The sequence below is a fragment of the Gracilinanus agilis genome, chromosome 4 (assembly GCF_016433145.1).
Source record: "Gracilinanus agilis isolate LMUSP501 chromosome 4, AgileGrace, whole genome shotgun sequence".
Lineage (NCBI taxonomy): Eukaryota > Metazoa > Chordata > Mammalia > Didelphimorphia > Didelphidae > Gracilinanus > Gracilinanus agilis.
In genome coordinates, this window is record NC_058133.1 from 397,848,641 (window position 1) to 397,863,453 (window position 14,813).

A 14,813-nucleotide genomic window follows, 5' to 3' on the forward strand; every position below is an offset into this window, starting at 1 on the left:
GCTGTACAATTGCCTGGTATTACTATTACCAATCTAAACTATTGCTGGTGCTTGAATTTAGACAGATGAAGAAAGCAAAGATTTTTTTTGTACCCTTTGAAGAAATAAATATTATTTGCTTATCCTGCTTGTAGGATTTTGGCATTGGGAAGAATTTTAGAAGCTAATTTAGTCCAACCCCTTCATTTTGTAGATGAAGAAATTGAAATTTATTGTGGGAAGCTGATGGTCAGAGAAGTCATATTTCTGGTTCATGGCTGAGCAAGAATTAGAACTCAGGCATCACAAGAGTTCTTTCTACTCCCCTAAGCTACTAAACCTACGGAAGGTGATGGGATTTTTTTCAGGCTAAAAACCCAAATGGACAAATTACAGCCTCAGATTGCCCACCACTGTTCATAGCTTAATAGCTTTCATAAGTATAATTAAAACTCAGATTTTCCTTTCTTTTTTTCTGCAGGGAGGAAAAATAGCTAATTGTCACTTTGCACATTAGTTTTGCATTAACTCTTCTTTGTAAAGATACCGATTATATGTTATAACTTGTGAAGGTGAAAAGTGGTGAGAGAATGACCAAAACAAGAAGAGGGACAAATAGAAACATTTTCTTAGAATCTTTCTTTCAATAGTATTTAAAGATATGGGTATATTTACAGGAATTTTAGTCTTAGAGATAGTTACATTAGGGCTCTTAGCAGTCTATCTATTTTGGTTGCCTTTGCCAATGAACATTTTTAGTATGAACCCATCTTAGTGAAGATTGTAGTCACTGAGATTCTCACAAGTAAGTTCCTTGCAAATCCTGAATTCTTCCATTAAGTTACTTGACTCCTTCATGCAAGGTCCCTGTAGAAGAGATTTTAGATCATAAAGGCCACTTTATTTTATAGAAGAAGGAACGGAAGCCCTAAAAGGCTGAATGATTCATCCAAAGTCACTCAGCTAGTGAGTGTCTGAGGCAGTAACTGAGCCCAGGCCTCCCTGACTCCAGATATAGCACCTTGGCCATGACTTGGCCCTGCCTCTTCCATGGCTCTATTCTGTGTTCTGGCCAGTGTCATGACATTTGCAAGCAGTGTTATGTATCACAAGAAAAGAAATTCAGAGAACTTAATTTTCCCTTAAGATTCATTAAAGTATTGAAAAATACAAATATGAAACTTTCCAGAATGAAACGACTCATCTCTCATATCCTGTGTGGTTTTCTGGGGCTGGAGAATGGGTAATGCACATATCCTCCATTCGAGAGGCAGGACGCTTAATGTAGTTGTTTGCTTGTGTAGTTTTGTGGGTCACACTTAACAAACACTTGCATTTTTTTTAATGGAAAGAACACAAAGTTTCTACTCAAGTCTTTCTCTTTCCCCCTGCAGGCCCGACTGAACTGTAAGCACTGTGGAAAGCCAGTCATAGATGTACGGATTGGAATGCAGTATTTCTCAGAATACAGCAATGTCCAGCAGTGCCCACATTGTGGGAACCTAGACTACCACTTCGTGAAGCCATTTTCTTCTTTTAAAGTTCTGGAGGCTTATTGACGAAAGCTTTGCTTTAGTAATAGCTATTTTATGGGTATTACTACTTTATTACATATCTTTTATAGGAAACACTCTGTGACATTGGTTTCTTTTCTAATTTAAAGAAGAATTTCTTTGTATGTGGATGTTACTAAAACTGGAGACCGACCCTGCACCTTCCTTGACACCTGAGTGTTTAGTTAGTGGTCAGGGCTTGAGCCCCAGGGAGTAACTTTGTGAGTTTATGGAAAAGGGATCACCATCACTGATTGTCTTTGATAGAGCTTTAAGTTAAGAGGTGACAGGGAGGGTGGGAGATTTTAGGGAAGGGATGGTGTGGGGGTAAACTGATCGCATGGTAGAGTCCAGCATTTTAAGGAGGTGGGAAGAAGTCCTTACTAAAATGATAGACAGTTCCAGCTGATCTATTTTCAGATTTTCCCAGGGGTTTGGGAAAACTGTGTGACATGTGAATGTAAATCTATGCCAGGAGGTGAAACAGTGTTTGAGTTTACATCTTGGCATAGTGCTTTGCAGTAAACATTGACACGAAATTTACCTTCACTGACAGATCATTTGAAAGTAGCCTTGGTGTACTGTTTCTATCAGTATTGTAGGTTAGCAATCAGGTCAAGTGATTTCTACCAGAATTAAGTTCCAAGTTACAATACATCTGTTTGAAGCTGTTTGTGGTGCAAATATTTTTGGGCAAGGTTTGCTCATGACCTGGAGAGCATATTAAATGGCTGTACTTATACACATGGGTTCAGGAAGGCGGGACTGCAGAGCTGTGTGGTTAGAATTCTTGTCTTCAAAGTGGTTTCAAATGACTTTTAAGTTGGAGAATTCACCAGTCGTGTGATCTTGACAAATACAGGTTTGTACCAGTTGCAAGATAGCTGTCACATCTGGTGTCTTGCTGTTGAACTTCATAGCCATGATCCTTAAAAATGCTGGTGAACTTAATAAGAAGTCAGTGCCATATTTTCCAAAGATCACTTATGGCCATGTCTTGCCTAGTTAATGCTGAGCCTTCTAAAATTACATATTTGACCAGATTTGGGGTGGGAGAAGGGTATATTTAAAAGATGTTAAGGGGAAAAAAAGGGCTAATATTTCTATTTGGGGTTTATCCTTTTCACATGGGGGAGTTATTCCTATTAATAAAAGGTGTACACTAAGATGTTATTCTTATAAGGATTTTTGCAATACCTCGTTGGCTTTACTAGAGAAATATTAAACATTTAGAAAGTTGGCTTTTTTGTCTTTCTAAGATGCAGACTTCCATTCAAGATTTCTAATTAAATTATAAAAGCCTTAGATCCCTGTTAGTGACTTTAAAAGGAAACATAGCCCCCTCCCTCCCTTTCAAAAATATAGATTTTGACTTAGGATGTGCTTTTTCATAAATAATTTGCCAATTTCAAATGTGACCTTAGAATTTGGTCATTTAAAGTGTGTTGAAGTAAATATTCCCAAAGAACACCAAAAACATTGTCACATACTTGATTGGGAACTAAGAGTCAGGGTTTATTTAAACATTTTGTATTGCTTAATCAGTTTATACAGTCTTGTGTTCCCAGAGGAACCACATTTGGGTACCACGCATTTGGGAACCATGTGGCATTATTGAGGCTTTACTGCCAGAGAGTTGCAGGTGTACCACAAACGACACTTGATACTTGGGAGGATCAGAAGCATTATTCAACGCCCATTATCTCAATGTTCTGTTTGATTCTAAATGTGCTTTGCTTTAGCCAGTTTGGTGGTCTGAAAAATGTTTCACCACAGGGAAAATACTTGAAATGTTTGTGAGAGGCCAAAGACTGAACTTAAGTCTGCCAATATTTGATTGAACCAAACGAGGTTTATAGGAGAAAAGACTGAATATTTGGGTTTAAGACACAAAGTTGTAATTGTGAATAGTTTTGATGTTGAGGGTATCAGGTGCCGAAACCTAAATTTTCTAGAATGTCTTCTCTTAAGAGTACCATTTGGACATTGTTTCAGAGTCTAAAGAGTAAAGTTTTTGCAGGGCATTTCTTTTTCCAACGAAGAATTTACAGCGAAACCTGCTTATAATAATCCTATGGGATAGATTAAATAAATCTCCAAAAAGCCATGTTTTTTCCTTTATGTTTTCTTTTTCCCAGGCCTTTGAAAAACAAGTTGGCAAGTTTTTACTATAATTGAATAGAAATATCCTTTTTTAACATTTGATTTTAAAATTAGTTCAGTTCAAGTCAACAAACATTTATTAAGCACTTCCATGCAAAGCATTGTAATGAAATCAGGATGCTATGGATTGTCTTATTTTTAGACAAATTTATATTATTTTTTTGTTGGAAAGATATTACAAACTACTGTTCTTAAATCTTAAAGATACAGTTGGCCTTCAAATTTTTTAATGTTGCCTAAAAGGAAATTCTGCTATTTTGGAGTATAAAATAAAACTGGGATGCAGTAGCATTTGGTAAATATCTTGCCAAGGAACTAAATTTATTTTTCTTCACTTTCTGACCAACGTAAATCAGGTTATTTCTCATTGACTCGCATTTTGATAAGAATAAAAAATATATCCACTAAAGATGACCCTTTTTAGGGGTGGAGGTGAGAGGATTTGGGAGGGCAAGGTAGAGGGGGAAAAGAAAAAGCGTTAAAGTAATGATTATCTGAGAAGTGCAGTTTCTTTTTCTTGGGAGGGTAGAGAAGGATGACATTCTATAGTGAAACATCTTTAAAGTGCAACCATTACTTTCAAGATGCTTTGTTTTCTTTAACATTTACCCTTTGCCTATAATGGGTTTTCATATAGATGCAGCATGAGCAAATAACATTGTGTTAGTAAATTACAGTACAGTGGAAAAAATAGTTTTGAGGTCAGATTCTGTTTTTCTTTTTAGGCCAACCTCTGTTAATCTACTTGCTACCTCCTTCTGAAGCAGTAGAGACTGTGTGCTTGTCTCTTGAGGTAGACGTTGTATAATGTAGCCAACTGGAATACCAATCTTAATATTTAACTAAAAGCACCTCTCCTCTCCCAGTTCCCCCCAACATACACCAGGCAACACTCAAACATGTCCGAAAAACTTCCTTTAATTTCCAGTACTATTTAACAGCTCTCTTTAAGAAAGGAGATGCCTTTAGATGATGGTCTGACCTGTTTGGGCATAGTAATTGATCCAGACTAGGCTGGTATCTAGAACCAACAGATACACTGATGTATAACTTGACAGAACACCCAAAAGAAAATAACTGACCTGCAGAAATCAATCCTTCATTTAGTCCAAGAGCCTCATTTCAAGTATTATCCGGATTCTGCTGTGCTTAGATCAGTAACTCACAGTTTACATATCTCTTTGATCTAATCATAACTGGCTCCTTCAGTCATTTTGATTGGAAATGGAAGGGTGGTGGGGGTGGGTTATTGGGAGGGGGAAGGGAGTGCTACTACTGTTCAGTGTGGATATACCTGCAGCAGGGTGTTGCCTAACCCAATTGATTTCCATTTACTGCCGACTGTTCTTACCAGGCAATGGAGAGAAGATATAGTGGATGGGCACCATTAAAACCAGCTCAGAGATGTGTTCTTGTCAGTAAAGGTTTCTTGTCAAGATGTCTTGGATTGCACTTTCACAAAGGAAAGACAATGTACATAGCAAATGAATGTTGATGAAACTGAAATGTTTGGTTATGGTACTGTTGTGTGTGGTGTAAGAGGATCTCTGTTTGTGATCTGTCTGTATTAAAAAGTAATAAAGTTGCAAAAATCTCTCATTGTTGCTTCTGTGAATGTGCTGTCTTTTTTTCTTTTGGCATGAGAATTTTGAGCAAGGCAGGTTATCTGATCAGAAAAGTGTGAAGAAAAGAGTTTCTATGGTTTCCTGTCATTTCTTTGGTCCCTGACCATGTAACAATCATTGTGTAATGAAAGAACTCGATGGTGTACTTTTTCATTGTAGACAAAGGAGAACCTAGCTGTAATTAAGCTCCTCGCGCAGTCCTTTTGTCGTATTGTCTTCAAGAAGCAGGCTGCCTCAGACATCTCGGCCTCCTAAGCAAAACCTATCCAGACCTGTAAAGCAGTCTAGAGCCTTATAGCAAGAGGGAGTGGGTTCATGACAGCCCTCTCTTCCACCTCAGGCTTCCAAAAGCCCTTTTCCCTTGTTCACTTATATTGACAGTATGTTAGGGCTCTTTTATTTGGATGATCTTGATGCTTGGAAGGTAATTACTAAGAATGTAATCATTTTAACAAAATTCCATAATAAATGTGAAGAAAGGGAAGGTTTTCCAAGAATCTAAAGGTAAGTCAAGAAAGAAGTAAGATGAGTAGAAGAAGAAGGAGGCATTTAGTTAGCCAGCCTTTGGATCTTCACCTCTCTTTTTATCATGGCGTGCAGGTCTTGAAGGTAGATTAGGTAATGCCTTTACTGTTTTAATAAGAGATTTTTATAAACCAGTAAGATCAACTAAATTATATTCTATTCGGGCTTCTCTCATTTAAACATGCCTTATTTACTCTTACCTACCTAATGTGTGTGAAACAAAGCAATATATGTATCTGTAGCTACATGTGAATATATATGAACTCGTGGGTAAACATACATGGAGGTATATAAAAGTGAGAGTGTATATGTGTGGCATATACAGGGTATGTATTGTGGGCATAGATGTCTGTGTGCATGCATTTATATACATCACTATATTTTTCACATATATCACTTTACCTATGTGTACACACATACACACAGCTGATTGTGCTACTTTTATATTTAAAATTTGGGAGTGACCTAAGCTGTTGCAAAATATTATTCCACAGACAAGAAATCTTAAGGATTCTAGGTCCAAGTGAAGTGACTTGCCTGAGGTTATTTAGCCAGTTGGTGACAGAGCTCTGTCTCCTAACTCAAATCCAATGTTCTTAAACAAATGTAAACTATATTATTATTAAGCCCAAAGAGCCACTATTTGCTTAGTAATAATTACTGGGACTTGCTCAGGAGAAAATTATCATCTTATTGGGACTCGCTTAATATTTCCAAGCCAACAAAGTGACAAACACCTGCAGATCTCATTTAGTTTGTTATAAAAGTATTTTATTTTGGATTAAAATGAAACTAGCCATTGTTAACACTTGTGAAGAAAGTTGACTGTCTCTGATGCTCCAAATTCTTCATGTGCAGTTAAATTCATACCTTAACATGACATTTGGAATTGTAGAATTCCATTTGTAATTTAAATTATTTAATAGGTTATAGAAGACTGTTAGAAAGACTCATAACATTAAAAATTATGTCCTAATTTCACAGGTGAAAAAACAGGCCTGTAGGTTTGACTTGTTCTACCATGAAGTCATTAGATGATTAAGTGAATTGAAAGAATTGATTAGAATTAAGTTGCCTTCATTGGGGTGGGGGTAGAGGGAGTAGTCAGGCCCTTTGAATCCATGCAGATTAGCAGTTCATGTATGATTTGTTGTCTTACTGGCCTAGGGAATTGGGTAGTTAAGTGATTTGTCCATGGTCATACAGCTAGTATGTATGAGGTAGGGATGCAGTACTGCTCCATTTAGAGGGAACTAGATTGTGCAGTGAATAGAGTGCTGGAGTCAAGGACACCCGAGTTCAAATCTAGTCTCAGAAACTTATTAACAGTGTGTTCCTGGGTAAGTTAACCTATGTCTTCTTCAGTTTTCTCAGCTGTAAAATGAGAATAATAATAGAACATCCCTCCCAGGGTTGTTGCAAGGATCAAGTGAGATGACATTTGTAAAGTGCTTAGCATAGCATAGTATTTGGCACATAGTAAGTGCTTATAAGGCCCTTCTTCCTTTTCTCCTTTCCTTTCCTTCCCCGCAGAGTGCCAAGTCTGCCTTCCTATTGCTACCTTATTAAAAGAAACTTATTTTGCTAAATTGGGCTTCTTACTTTGCTCTTCAATGCTTTATCTTTTGGATCTTTAGATTTCGGTTCCAACTTGCTTTTTATCTTTTCATTTTGCCACCTGCTGAACATAACAAATTGAAGGCAAGAGATAGGGAGAACTGCTGCTAAGTTCATGGAAGGAGGAAAAAAACCCAAGTCTTAAAAGAGACAAATATATTTTCTACTTTTATGTGCCTGTGTGAACAAAATGATCTGACCATGTTGAAAACATGTTCTGTTTTATTTGGTGCTTTAAAAAATACTCGGAAAAAAAAGTTAGGCTCTTTTATGAAGCCAGAGATCTGAGTGAGTGAATTAGGAACAAGATGTAGGTGCAGATCTCTTATGTGACTCTTTTGATACATAGTGGAGAGAGATACCATGCAGAGGCTTGAAATTTTCTGGTTGATGAACCAAAGATGACCTTGATGGAAAGTAAGAGGAAATATTTTCTCAGTAACAGATGTAAAGGCATTCTTGTGAATAGCAACTAGGAATAGACTGACCAAGAGTTGTAAAAAGCACTAGGACAAGCCATAGAGGCCTGGCAAGAATATGGCCTTTAGAGTGTAAAAGAGATCACGTATTTAGGTGAATAATGCTTGGAACAATACTTTAGTATTGGCAAAACGACTCATTTTATACTTGGAAAGCTATCATTTAGAAATCCTTCTAAATGAGTCTTGCTGTTACATATAAAAAATGTAATCCATATGTAATTGTTTAAGAAAAGTAGAAAACTGTATTGTTTTATGCTCTTCCTTCCCCTAGCTATGTATCCTGGAAAAAGAGAACACACTATAGTTTAATAATGGAAGGAGTGTTGGTTTTAGATACAGAAACTGAAGTTCATGTATAAACATTTGGTTAAAAGAATACAGCATAGAATCAAGACAGTTTTAAATCCTACCTCAAGTCCATACTGTGTGCCCTTGGGCAAGCCGTTTGTTTCCTCTTCTATAAAATAAGCGGCTTGGTCTTGGCCTTGCCAGTTCTAAATCTAACTGGTCTGTGACAAGGCAAATGCCGTCTCCATTCTTAACAATCCCTCAACCTCTTCTCGACAGGAGGAACTCATTCCTATCTCTGAATTAGCTCATTCTACTCTTGAATGATTTTAATTGTTAAGTGTATCCTTATATTAAACCCAAGTCTACATCTACTTTTACCCATTTCACCAAGTTCTACCTGATGGGGCCAACAAGAAAAAAAATCAAATCCCTCTACCAGCATGATAGACGGCTCTTCAAATAAGTCAGTTATAGCTTCTAAATCATCTCACAAATACAAATTTACATATCTAGTTCCTTAAAAGAGATACTTAAATGCACTGATCTCTGTATTACTTTGGATGCCCTCTAGTTACGCTTCAGCTATCAGTTTCCTTGCTAAGATATGTCAGAGTTGAGTGTAGTACTCTAGGTGTGAAATGACATAAGCAGGGAACAGTCGCTTTCCTATGCTTGAACATTGCCCTTCTGGTATAACAGGCTGGTCTTGAGAGTCAAGAGGATTTGGGTTCAAGTTCTGTCTGGCAATACTAGGTGTATGATTCTGGGAAAGCCACTTAACAGGTTAGGCGGCAGAATAGTTGATGTCTATTGCTAAGGGGAGTTTCTTCACTAGGGAGTTCATTCTATTAAAGAAATTAAAAGAACCAAAACAAAAATGCTATTTTTTTGAACTGGGCTGCCATATCACACTATTGAATCTATGGTCTACTAAAATTAGCAAAAGGTGTTTTATAAGAACTGCTACTGGCCAAATATTTACACATTTTCTCTCCAGTAATACTTAAATCATGTCTTGACAGTAATGAGAAATAAGTTCTTATCATCTGCTTTGGAGCATTCATCTTCTAGATGGGCAGCTGTTTTTATTTTTTAGTTAGTTTTTTTTTTAACCCTTACCTTTTGTCTTTGAATCAACACTAAGCATTGGTTCCAAGGCAAAAGAGCAGTAAGGGATTGCCAGTTGGAGTTATATGATTTGCTCAAGGGTCAAACAGCTAGGAAGTGTCTTGAGGCCATATTTGAACCCAAGATCTTTCATATCCAAGTCTGTCTCCCTATGTCCTGAGCTACCCAGCTGCCCCTGCTGTTTTTTTTTTTTTGAAACCTAAATATGGAGCTATACATTTCTTCCTAAAACAATTGCTTCTTATTAAATTTAGCTCACTTCTATTGAAATTATTTTGGATCTTTTCTTGACCATCCAAGATAGTCATCCTCAGCATCTGAAAATTTACTAACCATGCCATCTTCCTTCATCAAAATCTAAACAATAAAAATACAGGGAATGGAGGTACGGACAGATGTACTCTTATTAGAGATTTTTTTTCCAGGTTGACATTGCTTCATTAATTACCAAATCCACTAACCAGGATATTCATTTGTCAATAAGAACATCATTAGAAACTTTTGCACTCTCTCTTTTTCTTTCTCTTTAATCTGCTCATTCTATGCCTATTTTATTCTGATTTACTATTCTTGTGTTACTGTCAAAAAGGGAAATATAATTAGACCTTACTTTTTGGGGAAGATAGAGGATGAACCCTTGCTGGCTTTTCAGTACTGTGTCCTTTTCTAACATATTTGCACATTTCCCCTCCAGTAATACTTAAATCGAGTCTCGACAGTAATGAAAGATAAGTTCTTATCTGTGCTTTCAAGGATTCATCCTCTTCTCCCTCCTCCCCTTCGTCCTCACAATTGGTACATTTACCCTTGACCCACCATAACACATTTTTCCCATTGTCAAGTTGAGTTCTTGTCCCAGCTCCTTGCAGATTCTCAGTAATTAGTTATTCTTGTACTACACCCATCTAAAAGGACTGTGAAAGGGAAAGCACACAGTATAAGCTTGAGAATGGCATGTAAAATTAGTTCTTAGTAGGAATCTTGCAGACACCCAATGTTCAAGAGTAATGACTAGGAGAAACTAATGCCTTTCCATAGGGTCAAGCTTATTTCTCTTAACTGATTTTTTCTTTAATTGAAAAATTTTATTTAATTAATTTAGGATATTTTTCATGATTCCATGATTCATGTTCTTTCCCTCTCCCCCCCCCCAAGCCAATGAGTAATTCCACTGGGTTTTACATGTGTCATTGATCAAGACCTATTTCCATATTATTAATATTTGCACTGGGGTGATTGTTTAGAGTCTACATTCCCAATCAAATCCCCATCAAACCATGTGATCAAGTAGCTGTTTTTCTTCTGTGTTTCTACTCCCACAGTTCTTTCTGTGAATGTGGATAGTTTTCTTTCTCATAAGTCCCTCAGGACTGTCCTGGGTCATTGCATTGCTGCTAGTAGAGAAGTCCATTACATTCGATTGTGCCACAGTGTATCTCTCTTAACTGATTTTTAACAGAAATGTCCTAGTAGGTTATAGAATTGGTACATTTAGACTATGAAAGGGATCTTATATCAGTTATACTGCCCTCTTTGTAGGTGAAGAAGCAAACAGAGAAGCTGTCATTTATCCAGTCATTTAGGTAATTTAAGCTTCAGAATTCAGCTCTTGACTTCACATTCAATCTGCTTTCCACTGTTCCAGACTAGGATGCATCTCACAGCATTGGGTTTGCAACTCAGTTTTACCACCTCTAGCAAAATGAATCTTTTCCATCTCACTAGCAGTCACGATGGTTTTTGGTATTTTTTTTTTAAAATAGTATTTGACTTTCTAAGTACTACATTTTAGTTAATTTTGCATATGTGTACAGGCACATGTTCCCAAAGAAACTATTGTTAGTCCTTTTAAAATTAAATTGAATTTAAACTAATTTTGCTTGAGAGCTCTTGTAACACCCCTTGTGGTAAGATATTGGAAAACTGTGCTAAAAAATCAATGCCATATACATACTTTCCTTTTAGGGGCTCTCATACAAATTCATTTCTGCTTCACTAATCAATCCACTAATGCTCAGAAGCTCTTATAGGATCATGGAGTGGCAGCTGATTGATGAGCTGGAATGGGGCTAAGACAGGAAGCACTTAACAAAATTCTGAAGTAGGTAGTTTGCTTCTAATTTCCTCTCCTGTTCTTTTACTGGTTGCCTTCCTTCTTTTGGTATGCCAGCCTTGGCCTCAGATGCTATACTGTGGACCAGAGGTATCAAATGTGCCACTTGTGGTGTTGCTGAACCAGATTTAAATAGAATTGGTTAATATTTAACAAATAAAAATACAATAAAACATGGATAATATTAATAAGTGGTTTTTAAAGTCAGCCTTATATGGTTCAGTGACTCTACTTGAGTTTGACATCACTACTGTAGATGATTGCTTTTAGCCTAAGGACATAAAATAAAATATTAGGAGTGGAAAGGACTTAAGAGATCATTAAATTGTTTTATCCAACAAAATCATTTCCTAGATAAGTAAATAGTTTCATAGAAGCCAAGTTAACTGTTCAACGTTGTATAGCTGGTAGAAATGAGACTAGAATTCTGTGTTCTTTCCATTATATTTCGCTGCAAGTCCTGCTGAAGAATTAGCTAATAACCTCTCCTCCTTGATGTATTTGAAATAGGGGGCTTTTCAAGACCAAAAAGCCCTCTAGGCTTATGGAAAGGATCTCCAATGATGCAGTTTTAAGCACCATGACCAGTAGGTGGCAGAGGAGTTATTTGGGGCTCTGGGACTGTTCAGTTCTGATCACAGCTACCTTGTTAGTAGCTCCCTACATGTAAGATTTGCCTTGAATAAATTAGTGGGGAGAGAAGGGAGTTTATAGGTATAATAAGTTATCCCTGATGTACATACACTGAGGATCTTTGATTTATAGATTTTCCTTCTTGAAGTGGGTTAAAACATGGTCTGAGGAAGCCTGGATTAGTGTTCACATACTCCTTTAGCTAAACTAGGTCTATGTATGAACCTCTTTTTCCTGCAAGGCTAGGAAATGACTTTGTGATAGAAGAAAACTGAGTTATGCACTCCTCACTTCAGTCTAACAAAATGCTGCAAGCCAGGAAGCAGCTTTAGGACCTGCCCTTTCAGATCATTACCTTCCTTGGACAATCTTTGCTCCTTTTCGATCCAGAGAGTCAAATGGAATCTACCCTTTTTGCCTCAAAACTAGTTAAATGAGTAAGACGCATCAAAAACTGAGAGGCACACTGGCTTTTGTACCACATCATTCCCATCTGTTTAATTATTTTCATAGCTAAAAATGTACCTGGGAAAACTAAAGTGCCCACACTGCTAATCAGAAGTCTCCACAGGTAGATGCTTGTTCATTTGGTGAGGATCTGTTATGTATGTCTCTATTCATAGATGTTCTTTTTTAAAATTTTGTGAATGTGTGACTAGGCCAGTGATTTCATTGATGTGTTTAAATAAACTGATTTTTAGTAGTATCATGTAGGTATAGACTCAGTCCACCTCGGTGGTACAGTGGATAGAGTGCTGGGTCCACAGGAAGACTCATTTTCCTGAGTTCAAATCTGGTTTCAGACTCTTACTAGCTGGGTTAGCCTGTCACTTAACCCTGTTTGACTCAGTTTCTTCATCTGTAAAATGAGCTGGAGAAGGAAATGGCAAACCACTCAACTTTCTTTGCCAAGAAAACCTTAAATAGGGTCATGAAGAGTTGGACATGACTGAAAAATGGCATAGATTCATTACTAAAATTACTCATGTTTTCAAATATGTCACATGAGAAGCGGTGTGGTATTGTAAAAAAAACAACCAAAAAACCAAACCCTAGTTTAGGAGTCAGAAGTCCTCGGTTTTAGTGCTAAGTTACCACTTATATTTTTAAACCTTTACCTTCTGTCTTAGAATCAATTCTGTATATTGGTTTCAAGGCAGAAGAGCGGTAAGGGCTAGGCAATGGGGGTTAAGGAACTTGCCCAGGGTCACACAGCTAGGAAGCATCTGAGGCCAGATTTGAACCTAGGACCTTCCCTCTCATCTCTAGGCCTGGCTCTCAATCCACTGAGCTACCCAGCTGCCCTCTAAATGTATGACTTATTAATTGTATAACTTTAAACAAGTTACTTTATCTTAGCCTCTCTTTTCTCATTGTAAAATGGGAATAATATTATGAGCTGAATAAAGGAAGTATCTGTTCTTTCTTTAGTACTGAAGAAATTGTAAATCATAATTTTGAGAAATCCTAGGCTCTAGAGAATAGCATGAAACCTAAAGATATTAAGTGACCTGTCTATGGTCATAGCCAGACAGTGTCAGAGATGAGATTTGAACGCAGTATTCCTGACTCCAAACTCATCATGTTATCCACCATCTCTATATACTACGAAATGTTTGTTAAATAATATATAAATGTAAACCATTGTGGCTACTAGTATCCTTTCATAACTGTACAAAATTCCGAAGTTTTGAGATTTTATAGGTTGTTATCAACAGCTTTGAAAACATTTGCCAGTTCCTAACTCAGGTGGTTGCTTGTACAAAACAGACCTCATTATCTTTTTTTTCCCAAACCCATCCTTTTTGAGCATCCCTCTTAACTCTCAAGGTCATTATCAGTTACCCATGATTGCCATCTTGGAACCATCTTTCACTCCTCTCTCATTCCCTTTAGATAGTCAATCAAACACCATATCTTATCATTTCTATTTCCGCACTCTGTCTCCCATCTGTCCCCTTCCTTCCACTTACATTCCTATTGCCTTAGTTAAGACCCACATCACCTCTTACTTGGACTATTGATATAGTTTTCTGTTTAAGTCTTTTTTCCTCAAATCTCTCCTAACACACACACACACACACACACACACACACACACACAATCAAATTTAAACTTGAGACTTAAAACTCTTTACAATCTACCTTTCCATTCTTATTCCACATCAGTTCCCTTCACATTTTTTTTTTTTTGGTCCAACCAGACTGGTCTTGTTCATCACCCAGTAAATTCCATCTCCTTTCTCCATGCCTTTCCCTTCATGTCTCCCCATGAGTGGAACGTTCTCCTTTCATATGCTCACTTCTTGGAATCTCTGGTTTCAATCAAAACAACTCAAATGTGCCTTCTGCAGGAAGGATTTCCTGGGACTCCAGCCTTGAATATGATTTCTTTGTACCCATTTATATACTTGCTGTCTCTTTCCTTAGACTGTGAGCTCCATAGGAGCAGGAACTGTTTCATTTATGTCTTTTATGTACCCAGAGCGAACCATGGTATGTACAACACGTATAGATGCCTGAGTGATTCATTTGTTAGGCAGCTAGGTGGCACAGTGGATAGAATGCTGAGCCTGAAGTTGGGAAGACATAAAAGTTCAACTTTGGCCTCAGATACTTACTAGTTGTGTCACTCAGGGCAAGACACTTGACTTCTGTCTGCCTCCGTTTCCTCACCTGTAAAATGGGGATAATAATAGCACCTA

The 14,813-nt window shown here is 37.3% G+C and overlaps 1 protein-coding gene across 1 annotated transcript in view; it reads left to right on the top strand.

Moving 5' to 3' along the window:
* HECA (hdc homolog, cell cycle regulator) overlaps positions 1-1,593 on the top strand; it is a 45,866-nt gene extending 44,273 nt beyond the window's left edge. Inside the window, exon 5 of the mRNA XM_044674623.1 lies at positions 1,374-1,593. Within this exon, the coding sequence (XP_044530558.1) occupies positions 1,374-1,538 (165 nt within the window). The 3' untranslated portion in view covers positions 1,539-1,593. The remainder of the gene's footprint in view (positions 1-1,373) is intronic.
* The last annotated feature ends 13,220 nt before the right edge of the window (positions 1,594-14,813 follow it).